The sequence below is a fragment of the Piliocolobus tephrosceles genome, chromosome 5 (genome assembly GCF_002776525.5).
Source record: "Piliocolobus tephrosceles isolate RC106 chromosome 5, ASM277652v3, whole genome shotgun sequence".
In the NCBI taxonomy this organism is placed as follows: Eukaryota; Metazoa; Chordata; class Mammalia; order Primates; family Cercopithecidae; genus Piliocolobus; species Piliocolobus tephrosceles.
In genome coordinates this window covers 110,168,638-110,185,521 of record NC_045438.1, presented here as the reverse complement: position 1 = coordinate 110,185,521, position 16,884 = coordinate 110,168,638, and the positions used below count along the sequence as shown (strand labels likewise).

Genomic DNA, 16,884 nt, shown 5'->3' with positions numbered 1-16,884 from the left:
TATTTTTCTTTTGCCATTCTTAAAATAACCGCCAATCAATGAACCCTACTCACCATTTCCTCTTAGTTTATTGCTTATTTAGAAATCTACAGTTTCTTCATTGTGTAGATCTATCTTAGCTGCATGCTTTCTCTGTTGAAGACTCTGCCAGACACTCCAGAAAACTTTACTCAGCATTCTTTTCTAATTATCTTATTCCCAGCTCTAAGCCTGATGCCAAGATTTCTATTTGAGCGACTTCTTCCTAGAATGCTAAATTGTCAACCTTTAGGAAAGCTTCATTCATTTAACCTTCCTCTATTTCTTAGAAAATCAGTGGAGAATTCTACTCAGTATGCAACCCTGAATTTGTTGCCCTACTAAATAAACATTCTCTGTTGCCGTCATATAGTAGGTGAGTTTATTTTTCCAATTTTTGCTTAAAGTCAACAAATATCTGGCTTTTTCTAATATAGATTATTTTATATTATGTTTTATTATGAGCCAACACCTGGCATACCATCACATGAAAATACATTTGATATGTTTAGATGATATCATTGTCTTATTTCAAACTATTACATATCTGATCTCTTTCCCTTTGCACTATACCAGGAAATAATTTCCCTATTAATTGTAAATTGCAAACGATAACCTTTCAAGTGATTAAGATGCAATAAAAAAGTCTACAACTTCAATTATATATTTATGTTTATAAACATGTCTTCTTCTTCATGACTATGAACTGGTGCCTGGCATGACACCAGCATGACAAATATTGCTGTTAAACCATCGCTATATGACAACATGCCAGGTCCTGTTTTAAACGGTTTTGGTATCCTATTTTATTTTAGCTTTGTATTGACCTATGGATAGATCATTGGTTTGCAATATGAGTTTCCTTTTAAAAAGTCAGTGAAGATCAAAGGTGCATTTTAAAATAGAAGCTGATAAGAAACATCACTGTAAAAAATAAAAGACACTTACAGGAACCAGGAATTTTTTAATCTCTTCCAATGCATGACTCATACGTGAATAAGCTTCCCCAGGTGGAGCAAACACTTCAATTAATACATGAAGCTCATCACTCAAGTGGGCATATTTGGCTTCCCCACTCTTCCTTAGTTCTTCTTCCTGTGAAAAAGGTTATTTTTAGAAATACAAATCCACTCATTGAACATTGATTTAACATTTACTGAGACTATAACAAAGGGGCATAATTTAAGCAAATTTTCCATAAGTAGAAAGAAACCCTTTGAGAAATAAAAATCTGCTACAAGCCATTTAAAGATTTTAAAATCATTTTTGAGTGTTTGAATGATTTAAAAAACTGCCATAATTATCATCTACAACAGATTTTAATTAGCTAAATGAAAATGCTAAACCCCTGAAAATAAGTCAGAATTACCATTAACACTGTAATCTACATGACTACACTGTGGAAGGAAAGAATTGTTTTGTGCTTGATGTTTAGCATTTTGCAGATAGTAAGTGAAAGATTATCACTGTGTTCTTTAAGAAAACTAGAACTTTCTAGCTACTTGTTGAGAAGTTAGGAAGTTTACTTGATTGTGATAAAAAAGTAGGCTAACTATACAAGTCAAGGCTTATTTCCAAGTCTATGTTCTCACCAGCTCAGATTATCAGCAAGCCTCATACCCACAGCTTTTCTATCTCTTGCTGCCTTTATTTACTTATCTATTTATTTATTTAGTCAATACGGGAATATTAAAGGGTGGTTGTTTAACATTTTGTTGGCATTGATTCTGCATAGGCTACATAACTTCTGGTTAACCGATGATACTAGGGTGGTGCAAAAGCAATTGCCATTCATTGCTTTTAATGGCATTATTTTTAATGGCAAAAACCGCAATTGCTTTTGCACCAACCTAACACATTTCTATTGGAAGAGACTTTTCCTAGTATTGTGCCCAAGTCATTATTGAAACCTGGTGAATTCAGTACAGGTGCAGCACAAATCAATATATGATACATATATTTTGTTAATGTATACTAAGTACTTTATACATTTCATCTTTAATCAAAATCATTTTGTACATATTCACATGTTTCAGATTATGAAACTGCAGTTAGAAGACTTAAATAGCTTCAGCCAAATTTGGATCTGGACTCAGTTCATTTTGCAAGCAGATTTGCATTTTTTAGAATTTCAAGATGTAAAATTTGGTGGAAAAGTTAACATAAATAACATTAATTATGTTTTATCTTTCTTGCCCCTCACAGAAACAACCAGCAGTTACTTCACTAAATTTCAAAAAATAAAACTAAACATGTAATTCTTGGTTTTATGCAGAGATTAGAGACATGACATGAATAGAACTTACCTGGATTTAAAAAACAACAAATTTGCTGTTGATGTCATGTGAGTTAACTGTATAACTCATGTTAATGTGAGTGTTTACCTGATCAGAAATGCTCATTGTTTTAAAAGATGAAGGATCACTGAAAGAGATGGAAAGGCATCCCTGCGTTCCTGTATATATGCTCTTCACCTACTCAAATCCTTCTGATAATAGCACCTTGTAGCCTGGAAATCCACTCTTCACTTCTCTAAGGATACTTTCAAACTCTACCTAGGACTTCAGAGCTTTTCTTAGTGCCCAATTATCAGTTTGGGGAGGAGAAGCAACACTAGACTGGATGAAAATACACTCATGAGGTGTAGTAAACATTCATTTTCTCTCCGGGTCCTGCTAAGGTGCAAGCTGCTTGTTCATTCTGGGGCCAACTGGTTTTGGCACACATGATGAAATAATTAAATCAGAGATTTCTTGACACTGTCCCTTTTTATCACTTCCTATGTTGATGCTCATGTGGTTATTTTTGTGTTACCCTCTCCTTACACCTAGAATTTCCTAGGGAACTCAAGTAATTTTCAACTGTAGTAAGCAAAATAATATGGTTATTGATTGCTATTACCTAGAGCGACATGACTAGCTCATGGTGGAGCTCAACAAAATAAAGAAAACAGCAGTTAATTGACCCTACTATCCTTGGAAGACAGTGGTGATCGTCATTTGCTACTTGGGATGACCCTTTGGAATCACATCTTGCAGAAGCAGTATGTCCAATAATTTTATAAACCCATCTTAGAAAAAGGGAAGTGGCAGGATAATAGGATCATCCTAGGGAGAAGGTCAGCAGTAAGACATATGAATAAAGATCTCTGTGACATGAATAAGTTGAAGGAAAAGTGCTGTGCCTTGATATGCATATACAAACATCTCCATAAACCTTTTTAGTGCATAAAGAGCAGTATTGCCGCTAGGCTAGCATGTCCCACCTTCAGCCCTAAGGCGGTTTTCTCCTTTCTCAGTAAACAGAACATACAATCCGGTTTTACACTGAGATGTTCCATTGCCCAGGGACAGGCAGGAGACAGATGCTTTTCTCTATCTCAACTGCCAAGAGGCCTTCTTTCCTCTTATACTAGTCCTCCTCAGCACAGACCCTTCACGGGTGTCAGGCTGGGGGACAATTAGGTCTTTCCCTTCCCACAAGACCATATTTCAGACTATCACATGGGGAGAAACCTTGAACAATACCTAGCTTTCCTAGGCAGTGGTCCCCGAGACTTTTGGCAGTGTACGTGTCCCCGGGTACTTGAGATTAAGAGAATGGTGATAACTTTCTTTCAGGTACTTGTTTAACAAAGCACACCCTGCACAGCCCAAAATCCATTAAATCTTGAGTCACCACAGCACATGTCTCTTGCAAGGACAAGGTTAGGGGTATGGTCACAGATTAACAGCATCTCAAATACAGAACAAAATGGAGTCTCTTATGTCTACTTCTTTCTATATAGACACAGTAACAGTCTGATCTTTCTTTTCCCCACAATTTACCCTAGGTAATGTGATGAAGAAATAATTGGAAACATTGATTATATAACCATAGTTTGGACTGGAATGTCATATTTGAGAATTAAGTGCATCAAATCAGATACGATCAGGCAGTTTAGAATAGAGTAACATTTTTTCTTTCTTTCTTTCTTTCTTTTTTTTTTTTTCTTTTTAATAGTGACTAAGTCTCACTATGTTGTCCAGGCTGGTCTCAAACTCCTGGGCTCAAGTGCTCCTCTAACTTTGGCCTCCTAGAGTGCTGGGATTATAGGCGTCAGCTAAGACTGATTTTATAGAGCCACTGCTTACAAAGGTCTCTTGGAAAAACTGGCCTGATACCTAGATTACAGGGTTTCTAGCCTTTAAGATAAGTAACAAAGGTCACTTCTGGGTGGGTTTAGGATACTTGGGATAGTCTGGGGACCTCGAGAAGAGAGGAATTCACAAAAATTTATAGGTACTGCAGGTGAAATAAGGTGGTTGGTTCTTGGCTTGGTTTCACAGCATTGAGAAGGCTTTTAAAAGTCCAATCTGAGATTCCTTATGTTAATAAAAAACTTCAGCAGAGGAAACTTAAAAAGATCCATGTGGTCAGTTATCATTATTGCTTCACTTAGGTTATAATCAAGCCAAATCAAATGTAATCAGGACTTGTTCTGCAAACAAGAATAATTTTCCTTTGATTATCATTGATTAAAAATCAGGTGTACTGTAAAGACAAGGTTTACGTTTCAATGGAAAACTATAAACTACTCTTACAGGTTATTAGATTCTAATCTTTATTGTTTTTTAGCTACTTGCATCTCTTTGTAAACTGGGTCCTACCATCTTCTTAATTTTGTCATCAATTAACAGTTCTACTTTTTCTACCACCCTCCTTACTTGGAATCACTGAGAATTAAAACTGCCACTTTCCCAAAATCCCGTAACGAAAGCTTTCTAACTTCACATAAACACCAAAAGATTTAGTTCTGAAAGAGTTTGGACCACTCGAAAATTTCACCAGAACACTTGCAGCTTCCATGCTGTGCTCCAGAAAATAACCATGGCTACACCTATACCACTTCTGTTCTCCCTTAAGATACTTAGAGCCCAACATCAAGAACCCTTCTCAGTGGGCTATACTATGCAGTTAAAAACTGGATTCATCCTATGCTCCAATCATTAATCTTTTTCTGTTTCCCTTTTACAGATATCATATTTTATAATTTTTAACCTGAATTTTCTCCCCAGAGCAATCAACCTAGCTATTTTTGTGAAATTTCTAGGGAAGTTTCAGATGGGAAAAATGTGCAGACCCATTTGGAGCCCCAGGGGTTCATATAAATGTTGTTTTAAAGTGAAAACAGTTGAGCTAAATAAGCAGAAAAAAAATATGTTCTGAGCATAACCTAATCTTACTAAAACAGAGATTTACCAAAGTCAGCTACCACAACCCCTAACTCTGGAGTGGTCTCCAGTCAGGGAAGAACTGATCTTAGGCACTAGGACATTCCAAAATATTGTGTAAACAAGGCTTATCAGAACCATCCATTCATTAAAACCTGAAAACACCCCTTCCCTAAAGTTTGGTATATAAACTTTATCCCTGGCTATTCAGTGAACTACTCAGTACCGAGCAACTGCCACATGCCTGTGTAAGTACATTTTGTCTTTTCCTCTGTTAATCTATTGTCTGTTAACCTGCAAGCCTCCAACCAATTGGACCCAAGTTAGAATAGGAAGTTTTTCTGCCAGCATTAAATACACAGATTCAGTTATAATTCATTTTATGATTAAAAACCTATGCAGTTAAAGTATGCACAACATCACATATTTTTTTCTGCAATTATAAGCACAAATACAGGCTGTACAAATAAACAAACAATAGAAGGTTATAATCCGAAAGACTACCATGGTGCTCATGAACAAATTAGGATAAGTAACTTTTTTGACAATAGCCTCTCCCACCTAGTCTCTCCTATGGCTTATTACCTTACTCAATAATGGTATGGGCAGTTGCATAGGTTCTAATTAGGATATTTCAACTTTAGGAGAAACAATAGCTGTATAAATATAATGCTTACTCTTTCACCCTTAAATCAACCTTATGAATCTTTAGAGTCCAAAGAGAAAGGTCCCAAAGACTGGAAACTTTTTAGTAATGTGGGTTAGCCTCAACTGCCACAATTTTAAAGACCTTTTTTTTTTTTTACTTCTCTCTGTGTTTTGAAACAAATATTTCAAAACTCAAATTTCAATATTTCAAATATCAACCTTTCCTGTAGAGATTCTTATATAGCCCAGGGTCCAGGAAGAGCCTTGACCAGAAGTTAAAGCTGCCTTAGAACTACTAACTGTGTGAAACTGCAGCAAGTAGTTTGCTCTTGTGGCTCCCAGTTACTTCATATGCAAAAGAAGAGGAGGTAACCCAAGAGGACATTTTCAAATGTTGTTATAGGGAGTCACAGGGGTTCCAAAGGCACTTCAGAGACTGCCATGGATCAAAATGAGGATCTTTCCTATGCATTCAATGACATCAGCTCAAGTTGGACCTCATTATATGTAAAAATTTCAGGTGAGATGATACTGTTCTGTAAGTACAGTAAACCAAAAACAGTAGGCAACATTAGACATGATGATGTCTCCGGTTTCTCACAGCTTCAGTAATTTATGACTTAGCATGTGACTTCTCTTCACAGGCATCCTGATACGCAGAACTTCAGTATTAGAAAATACTACGATCCAAATACAGTGTCTTCTATGATACACGACCAAAATAAAATTAAAAATAAATGACTACTTTTATGTGATTATTTAAGCATCTACAGTAAAGACATTCCTGCATATTTTATGTACATATGTAATTTAATCTTTATAGAACCATAGAAACATTGGGTGGATTTTGGAAGCACTAGAGTATATGGTTTCTTAAAAAAATGAATTTTGGAGTCAGAGAAATCTAGATTTAAATTAATAGCACTGATATTTATTATCTGTGATGTTTGAAGAAAGTTGTTTAATTTTTAAGCTTTAGCTTCTTAATCTGTAAAACAGGGAGACTGTGGACCTCTCATGAAAAGATGAAATGAGGTAACATACATAAACTGCAAGTACAGTGCCTGGCATAGTATAAACACTCCAAGAAGTTTAGTTTTTCTCTCAGAGAAGCTAAGTAACTTGGTTGTGGTTATTCATTTAGTAAGGGGTTTGAAAATGGTCTGCCCTATGCCAAGGTCACACTTTTATGTTAATGAATGTTTATTCTGTACATTAAATTCACTTGAAATAATATAATTACAAAAGTTTCCAATTAAATGTTGCTGTGGTATAATGAAGAGTGTATCAGTTTGATGTTGGTTTAGTTATTAAGTTAATTTAAATGTATAACTTTAAGGAAATATATACTTGAAAATTATTCTAAACCAAAAAGCTCAAGTGTTTTAGAAAGATAAGGAAAAATAAACATCACTGTATTTCTTAGTCTGGTCAGGTTGCTATTGCAAAATACCATAAACTGAGTGGCTTATTCAACAGACATTTATTTTTCATAGTTCTGAAGGCTGGAAAATAAAAATCAAGATGCTAGCAGATTCTGTTCCTGGTGAGGGCTCTTTTCCTGGCTTGCAGAAAGGTCACCTTATTTTTGTATCCTCCCACACATGGCAGAAGAGAGAGGGCTCTGGCACCTCTTCTTACTAATCCCACCTTAGTAAGGATACTAATTAGTACCTTACTAAGGGTACTAATCCCACCATGGGGGCCTCCAACCTTATGATCTCATCTAAACTTAAATACCCACAAAGGCCCCACCTCCAAATACCATCACATCAGGGATCAAGGATTCAACATATGAATTTTGAGGGACACAAACATTTAGTCCACAGAATCATGTGTACTTTCTTGAATTTGTACCTTTCAAATAAACTGTAGGGTTATTGTCTACAATATGTTACATGGATCACATAACATGGACCACATATCATGGCAATTAACAGCACAGCTTCTATTTCATGATGGCCAGAATTTAAAATTCCAGCTTTTCCACTTAATAGTATATAAACTTGGGCAAGTAGCTCCACTATTTCAGCCTTCTAATTCCTCACTTATAAAATGTGGGTAGTTATAACGGTAGTAACACAAGACCAAATCCAATATTACTGTTACTAAACATTATTATAGGAAGTATCTTAGTTTTAATACAATATGCTAAATTATATATGAACCAAAATAATTAAACTTCTAAAATCCCAATTATTCTCACAGGAGTAGCTCTTCCAATGACAGGAATACACCAAATAATAAAAAAGTTGAAAATGCATGATATACTGTATGTGCAAGTTTTATACTTTTATTTTTGCTTTAGCAATTATTACTGTCATATTTTACCTCAGAGTTATAATTTACTAAAGTGCTTTTTGCAGGTTTTTTCTTCTTGATGCCACAGGGTACTTTCTTTTAACATAAATCTTCTTCAGAAATAAGTAAGTCTATTGTCTGCACAGCTTTTACCATCAAGAAATTCAAATAAACACACATTTATTATTTATATCTTGGCCTGAATGGGATTGTTCTGAATTCCCAATTTAAAGACATTTTTAAATGGGCATATGTGGAAATTCTTTCATGCCAGAACAAATTAGTTGCCCCAAATTTACACACACAAAAGGATTTTGTACAAATGGATACATATAAATGCATGATAGAGAAGCAATAGCTAGATCCTAAAGAGCACCTTCAAACTCTTGTCACTTCACTTCTAAATGCCTGCTCTCTTTGAATTAAATGCGGCAAGAATTCTTCCAGGATCAGGTCATCCATACTCCAAATGGTCACCTATGAGAAGGGAAATCTTTTCAAAATTACACATCCATACAATACTCACTAGATTCATTTAGGGCACAGAAAGTACTAGAAGCATCAATAGAACCAAGGGTGATATTTTAAAAAGTAGCACAGGATTCTGAATGCAGAGAAGTGGTTAGTGCCAAACACAAGTTTACTTATCTTGAGTTTGTAGTCTGTGGGTTTACTAGAGAGTAGGAAGCTTAAATCATAGACTCTAGGCTATATCAAGGATGGTAAATTCCTCAAATAATAAAAGGGTGTTGTTCAAACAGTGAATGAGTGTCTTGATACAATAAGAACAGCTGTTTAATCAAGGAAAAGAAGGCAATTGATCTTGATCAAATGGAATCTACAGAAAAGTTTATAGGTCTTCACTCTGAATTAACATATGAGAGACTTGTTTTCCTACATTAATTCGTGTACTCACAAATACTTGTTTCATGAAACAGGGAAATATGGGAGTACAGTTATCTCAGTGAGCTTCTCTTATGTTTTCTTTCTCAATTCCAACTGGATACAAATGGACTTTCTTAGGGTTCAGTAGAATAAACTGGTCTAAGACTACAGAGGTACTTGCTAAACAGTGTTGGAACCTAATGAAAAGACATAGAAAGTGGGGAGTAGGTGCTGGGAAGAAACTGGCACTCAGAAATCTCTGGACTCACAGAGGAAGTGCATATAAGTGTTCTAGTTCTCTCTGACTTCAAAAGATGAGAAGAAACCAATAAACGGGTTGAGTACACTTTGCCTTTGAGACTGGGAAAAATCAGAAAAACCAAAGAGCAAAGGTATCAGGAGAGGCATCACAGGTCCACAAGGTGAGAATCACTTTGGTTTCCACTATTTGAAGGATTCCTACACTATTGTATTTCAACAACTGTATCTATACTAACAAATAAAAGCAGTAACTAATACTAGCAGCCATAAAGAGGAAAATCAGAAAGAACATTTGAATGCATGCCATCTGAACACATGTCAATTGAATTGCTGGAAGAAAAAGATGAACACTTGAATAAAGACATTTTTAAAAGCAGTTGAAGAGATAAAATGCAGACACAAAATTTATGGTGTTAAAAGACATGATTTACCATGTAAGGACAAATACAAATTAAAAATCAGAGGCTAGATTGTCCCTGTTGAAAATAGATTTCCCCACTCTCCTTTTTTCTCAGAGCATTTATGTTAGAAAACTTGTAATTATAAGTGCTTTCTCCTCCCTTTGAAAGGTATATAAATCCTTTTGGAGACTAGATAGGCCTTTTGTTAGGTTTATGACCTAGTAATGTCTTTCCCAAGGGTTCAGGAAATCATCTCTTTAAAATGTAAACATCATTGGCGATAGCATCCCTGTCTCCCATTTTCTGTCAAAGGATAGGAGTCTAACTTTGGTGGATGTCTTGTTCCAAGTTGCAAAACTAGTTCCTGCCATAAAGATAAAAGAAGTTTGTTTTTCCTTTGGATAAAGCCAATTAGCTAATTCAGATGCTCATCCCAATTGCCAGGTAAAGTTAGGGTGAATTATGTTTGACAAATGGTGCTGTCACATTCTTACTTGAGCCTACTTACTGTTTTCCTTGAAAACACGTACGTATGTAATGGGTTGTATCTGCTTGGCTATATAAAAGTGTGAGATTTCTTTTTGTCTTTGTGATCTCTTAGTAGATTGCTTTTGATGTACATCACATTCAGGTTTAATGCTCATTCACTAATAAAAGTGTTCACTTTCTCTGGAAAGTAGAGTTTTTCTGGGTTGAGAGAAGATTTTTGTTTTTAATTGTATTTCCTCATCACTCACTGAAACAAAAGGTAACAGATTCTGTTGATACTCTGCCCATATCCCCATGCCTTAGTATCTCCATGCAATCAGCATTGATTTGTCTTTTTCGCCTGAGGGCTTGCTCTGGCCTATGGATCCCTCCACCCTAGCATAGAACAGGGAAGAAATCTGCTTTCCAAGGCTCAACTAGTGACTGGGGCGGGGTTGGGTGTATAAATAGCCAAAGTTGTTCAACCTTTGCATGTGCTAACTTGTATGTTCTTTCTCAGAGTTCTGTGGTGGAATAAGCACCAGTTAGTTGCCCACAGTTTTAACTTGCTTGAGAATGCACCCTCTCTGGGTTTCGTTCATTTCCTTATTTCACTTCTCATGCCTCTACCTGGACCACCAGAGATCTTCCAAACAAACCTCACATAAGTAAATTTTGCCACAGTCCCTCTGTTGGGGGAACTCAAACTAAGGTAATTCAGTAGCTTAAATTAAGAAAGAGATAGCTGAAATCAGAATTTTTGTTCAGAAAGTGAGAGATGACAACGTGCTAGAAGCCCTCACTCTCAGCTCCTCCTCTGTAACGTCTGTCCCCACTTTCAGCATAGGAATCTAGCCAAGCCCAGAGGAGACCGGCCTCTAGGGAGCCCACCACAGCCTCCCCAGGCCAAGGGCACCAACTTGGCCCACCTGGGCCTCCCCTCTTTCACTAGGAAGCCCTGCCCCTCCTTGTGGGCCTTTGACCTGACTGTGAGCCTACCATCCTGTGCCAGCGTGAGCAATTCAGTTTGCCACTGCACTGTGGGAACCCCTCTCTGGGCTGGCTGAGGCTGGAGCCTGCTCCCTCTACTTGCAGGGGGAGGCGCGGAGGGGAAGGCCCGGAGGGGGAGGCATGGAGGGGGAGGCACGGAGGGGGAGGCCCGGAGGGAGAGGCGCAGAGAGGGAGGCGCAGAGGGGCAGGCACCGGCGGAAACCAGGGCTAAACCAGCCACTCACAGGCCAGCGCGAGTTCCCACAGGTGCCGCGCAGATGGCCCGGCACTTGCAGGGCGGGCCACTGCCGCATTCCCTGGACAGTGGGGGAGGGCTTAGCACTAGGGCTAGCAGCTGCAGAGGGTGCACTGGGTCCCCCAGCAGCTGCAGAGGGTGCACTGGGTCCCCCAGCAGTGACTGCCCGCAGGGGCTGTGCTGGAATTCTCGCCGGCCTCCTCTGCCTCCCTGTGGGGCAGGGCTCCAGACCTGCAGTCCACTATGCCCAAGACTCTCCTGCCCCTGTGGGCTCCTGCACAGCCCGAGCCTCCCGGAAGATCACTGCCCCCTGCTCTGCAGTGCCTGGGTCCCATCAACCGCCCAAGGGCTGAGGAGTGCAGGTGTGCCAGGCTGAACTGGTGAGCAGCTCCACCTGCAGCCCTAGTGCTGGTTCCACTAGGTGAAGCCAGCTGGGCTCCTGGGTCTAATGGGGACTTGGAGAACCTTTATGTCTAGCTAAGGGATTGTAAATACACCAATCAGCACCCTGTATCTAGCTCAAGGTTTGTAAATACACCAATCAGCACTCTGTGTCTAGCTCAGGCTTTGTAAATACACCAATCAGTGCTCTGTATCTAGCTAACCTACTGGGGACTTGGAGAACTTTTCTAACAGGCTGTATCTAGCTCAGAGATTGTAAATGCACCAATCAGCACTCTGTCAAAATGGACCAATGAGCTCTCTGTAAAATGGACCAATCAGCAGGATGTGGGTGGGGCCAGATAAGGGAATAAAAGCAGGCTGCCCAAGCCAGCCAGCAGTAACCCACTGGGATCCCCTTCCACACTGTGAAAGCTTTGTTCTTTCCTTCTTTGCAATAAATGTTGCTGCCGCTCACTCTTTGGGTCCATGTTGCCTTTATGAGCTGTAACACACACTGTGAAGGTCTGCAGCTTTACTCGTGAGGCCAACGAGACTATGAACCCACGGGGAAGAACGAACAAAACGAACAACTCCAGATGCTCTGCCTTAAGAGCTGTAATACTCACCGCGAAAGTCTGAGGCTTCACACCGGAAGCCAGTGAGACCACAGACCTGCCAGAAGGAAGAAACTCCAAACACATCTGAACATCTGAAGGAACAGACTCCGGACCCACCATCTTTAAGAACTGTAACACCACGAGGGTCCATGGCTTCATTCTTGAAGTCAGTGAGAACAAGAACCCACCAATTCCGGACACAAAAGTTTAAATGCAAAATAAAGCCATAAAGTAACAAAGATCATGAAGGAAACATTACGGAAGTGGAGGTTAGACTCAGTAAAGTCAATATGGCAACTTTTAAAAAAAATCTACTTATATAGGCCAGACGTGGTGGTTCAAGCCTGTAATCCCAGCACTTTGGGAGGCCAAGACGGGTGGATCAAGAGGTCAGGAGATCGAGGCCATCCTGGCTAACATGGTGAAACCCCGTCTCTACTAAAAAATACAAAAACCTACCCAGGCGAGGTGGTGGGCGCCTGTAGTCCCAGCTACTCGGGAGGCTGAGGCAGGAGAATGGCGGGAACCCGGGAGGCGGAGCTTGCAGTGAGCTGAGATCCGGCCACTGCACCCCAGCCTGGGCGACAGAACGAGACTGTCTCAAAAAAAAAAATCTACTTATATAAATTCTACAAAGAGAAAACATAACATAAGAAATAACAAAAATGAATAATGAATATGCTGATTGCAATGGCTTATTTAACTCCACACAATTGGAAAGACTCACAGGGTATATCACATTAAAGTCTCCGAACTTTAAGTGAAACAAAAACAAGAGCTCATAGAAGCTTCTAGAAGTAGAACTATAAAGAAAAAAATTCAATTGGTATTGAACTTCTCATCTATGAAAATTTGAATTTAGAAATAAGAATAATAAATAACATCCTCTGAACAGCAAGCTCTGTGCTGAGTACCTCACACACATAATTTCATTTTGTTCTTCAGAAACAGTACCTAGCATTTGATAACCTTTTTATTGTATTTTTTTTGGGGGGGGGTGTCTTGCTCTGTCACGAGGGTGGAGTGCAGTGGTGCGATGTCAATTCACTGCAACCTCTGCCTCCTGGGTCTAATCAATTCCCCTGCCATAGCCTCCCATGTAGCTGGGACTACAGGCATGCACCACCATGCCCGGTTAATTTTTTGTATTTTAGTAGAGACAGGGTTTCACCATGTTGGCCAGGATGGTCTCAATCTCCTGACCTTGTGATCCATCTGCTTTGGCCTCTCAAAGTGCTGGGATTACAGGCATAAGCCACAGTGTCCTCCCTGATAATCCTTTTTTGCATTGAGAACTACATGACTCCTGAGTTCCAGGGCCATGGATGATTATAGTACAATAAGGTGATGTGTCATCATTTTGACTTTTCCACTATAAAATATGATATTCTTCCAGGAAATGCAATATTCAGACCACCTGGAATTAAGTCCATTAAAACATTTTCACTAATGCAAACAGAAAAAGGCTCAATAGCCTAAAATTTCTAAGAAGGCTCAATAGCCTAAAATTAGTGAGAAATTAAAATGCTCTGAGTATATACCAATAAAGTAATAAGCAAATCAAAAGCTGTTTGTCAAGAACATGTTTGTGGATAGTATTTTGAAATCACTTTATGTAGCATGCTGAATCTTAGGGTAGCTGGGTCCTGTTTTCTATTTCAAGAAGAGGCATCCCTGTGAAGAAAAGGCTTAATGAAGTATGAGACCAGCATGCTTTGAGTTTGGAATAGGGCCCAGGAAGAAAGATGGGTTGAACAGAAACTTATGAAACCAATTAAAAAATGAAGACAGCCAGTGAGCCGGGCAAGAGGATCACAATAAAGAAATCTTCCCCCAGTAGATATTGCCAGAATCACTTCTGAGCCTTATGATGTTGAAAGGGTGAGTCGTAACTGCCAACCAATAATGGAAAAGCAAACACAAGTGAGTCCCAGTTGACAGGGAGCAATAGGCCAAATGCCTGTTTTTGAAAGAAATTTTCAAAGTGGAATATCAGTTTCCGGGAGGACATCTTGTTTGTGGAGGAGCCAGCAGCAGGCTGCCCAGTCAGCTCTGACTCAGGGCTCTGAATGGAGTGACTAAGCCAGAGAGGGGAAAACAAGAACAACACAATGAAAGGCTAAAAAGGTTGCTGAAGAAGGTCTTGCAGAATTGTACAGATGCTGCCCACTGGGAAGGCAATGGTTGCAGTCTGATCAGTATGGCCCTAGACAATGTCATATGGAATGTTTTACTTTGGACAGAAGCATTATGTTGTTTTTCAGGCAAACGGACTGAGAAGTGAGCACCATCAGGACCTATAAAGTGGCTAACCACTTACTAGAACATAGCTAGTATCAGTGCGAAAGGGCATCCAAATTTACAGCATGTACTCAAGGTCAATAAATGCCAGGGGCAGAAAATACATACTGCTGCTACTTTTAGCTTTTGAAAATCAAACTTGATCATATTAGTTCCTGCTTACTTACAAGTCTTGGCTACCATCTTGTTTACCTAAACTTCAACAATTTTATCCTGGCATTTCAGACTTTTAAAATTTGACACTGGTTTAGCTTACCTGTTCTATCTTCTGCCATCTCCTTTGTGAATATCATTTTTCAATCACAAGAAAATACCTTTCTTTGAAATTACCATCCTCTTTTAAACCTCTGTGCACATTTCTTCTTGCAATGTTCAGATTGAATATACTTAGCCAAACTCCACAGACTCAGCAATGCAGAAGTAATTGCGCCATAGTATCTTCCATGTAATATCTTCTAAATGATATTAGATCATAAATATTTGGTATTATAGTACTAATATCAATTGTATCCTGCCCCATAATCTTTGGCTCCATGGGTCCTTTTAAACATGGAGTATGTTTTTCTGTAGGGGTCTGACGTGTATGTGTTTGTGTGTATGTGTGTGTGTGCGCGCGCGTGCGCTTATATGTGTAACCAGAGTGGGAAGAGTATAATTAACTGAGGCTTTTTAAATCATACCTAAATGGTTAATAAAATATATAATATTTATATACATTTGTATAATCATTTTAATCAATGAAACAGCTTTCTGTTACCTGGAAAACAAATATTTTCCAGGGGGAATGAAGGACACAGAAAATTGACCTTTTAAATATTGCAATGTCTTATCAAATGATCTTTTTCCCTTTCTATCCTTTATTTTTGTCAACTTAATGAATGCTCTACCAATACTGGAAAATACAACCCTAGTACCAGAGATGCCTGAGAACCTGTAAGAGATAGAGTATATGGGAGGAAGGGTGTACTGGTGCCCTTCTGTAACTAAGCTTCAAGCGCAGTTGCTTACCAGGAAACTGATATGATATTGAAGCTGCTACAAAATTTCTCTTGGGCCCTGAAGAGCCCTTTTGCAGAATGTTTTCTCTAAGTCTGCAAAATTGACGTGTTTGGGAAAAGTGTAAGGGCAGAGTATGGGAGGAAGAGCTAAGGCCTGGATATGGGCTCCTCATAATGCTTTATACTTGTTAGCACACATCTTATTTCATATGGCCCAGAAAATATGCTTGCCAGGAGAGAAACTTTTCCCTACTAGCCATGACAGATGTTTTCTTCAGAGTATCACCGAAAACCTTTCATCACCACCTACCTAAGTTTACACAGGGCTTAGACTCACTCTTTCTTTACTCCAGGGCAGCAAGCGTATTGAGATGCTACATAAACAGAAAGAAAAATAATAGCTTAAAATAAGAAGTGTTTGTCCTATAGAACTGATAATTATAGAAGAGATACAGAAATATTAACAGAGTCTGCAAAGTTTTAATCCAATCTCTTCTCAGCATATCCCCCACCCCACCACTGCTAGCCTCAAAAGCCAGCATGCCTAGAGTTTGGCAGTCAGCAGTAATGAACATATCTGGAGAACTAAGATCACAGACAGGAGGGTTACAACTGCCCTCTTACGCCTTCAGCCCCATAAAATCATATATATATATATATATATATATATATTTTATGTGAGCTTATATATTCAGCTGCTTGCTCCTGGTGCTAACATTGCTACAGCTCTGAAAAGAAAAACAAACATATATTGGCTATCCACAATGTCCTACAACAACACTAGGGATTTTCTCACCTACAAACTTATTTAAACCTTATAATAGGTTAATGTTATCTGCATTTTGACTTTAAAGGAAACACAAGATTTTTTGACCATACTAGACTAAACTTTAGGAAATGAATGGACTCAAATGTTCAGCTCAATGGTAACTGTCAAACTCACATGTGATAATTTTTATCTCATATAACAAACTAGAAAGTAAAGTCAAGCCTGAGGCTGGATCCTGATCTACAGAGTATTTTGCTGTTTACCTTGCTGCCTGCTGCTCAAGGAACTGACTGGCAGGAATGCAGCTGATGTTGGAGCACAAGAAACTCCTCTTAGTGAGCTAAATGTAAGGTACCAAATAAATTACGATTTTC

At 38.8% G+C, this 16,884-nt stretch overlaps 1 protein-coding gene across 3 annotated transcripts in view; it reads right to left on the bottom strand.

The window, feature by feature from the left end:
• KHDRBS2 (KH RNA binding domain containing, signal transduction associated 2) overlaps positions 1 to 16,884 on the bottom strand; it is a 591,427-nt gene that overhangs the window by 279,817 nt on the left and 294,726 nt on the right. For all 3 annotated transcript variants that reach the window (XR_002733824.1, XM_023222978.1, XM_023222979.1), the window contains exon 4: positions 967 to 1,113. Coding sequence is in view for 2 of the 3 variants with exons in the window: in XM_023222978.1 (XP_023078746.1) it covers positions 967 to 1,113 (147 nt within the window). In the remaining variant the exon portion in view is untranslated. The remainder of the gene's footprint in view (positions 1 to 966; positions 1,114 to 16,884) is intronic.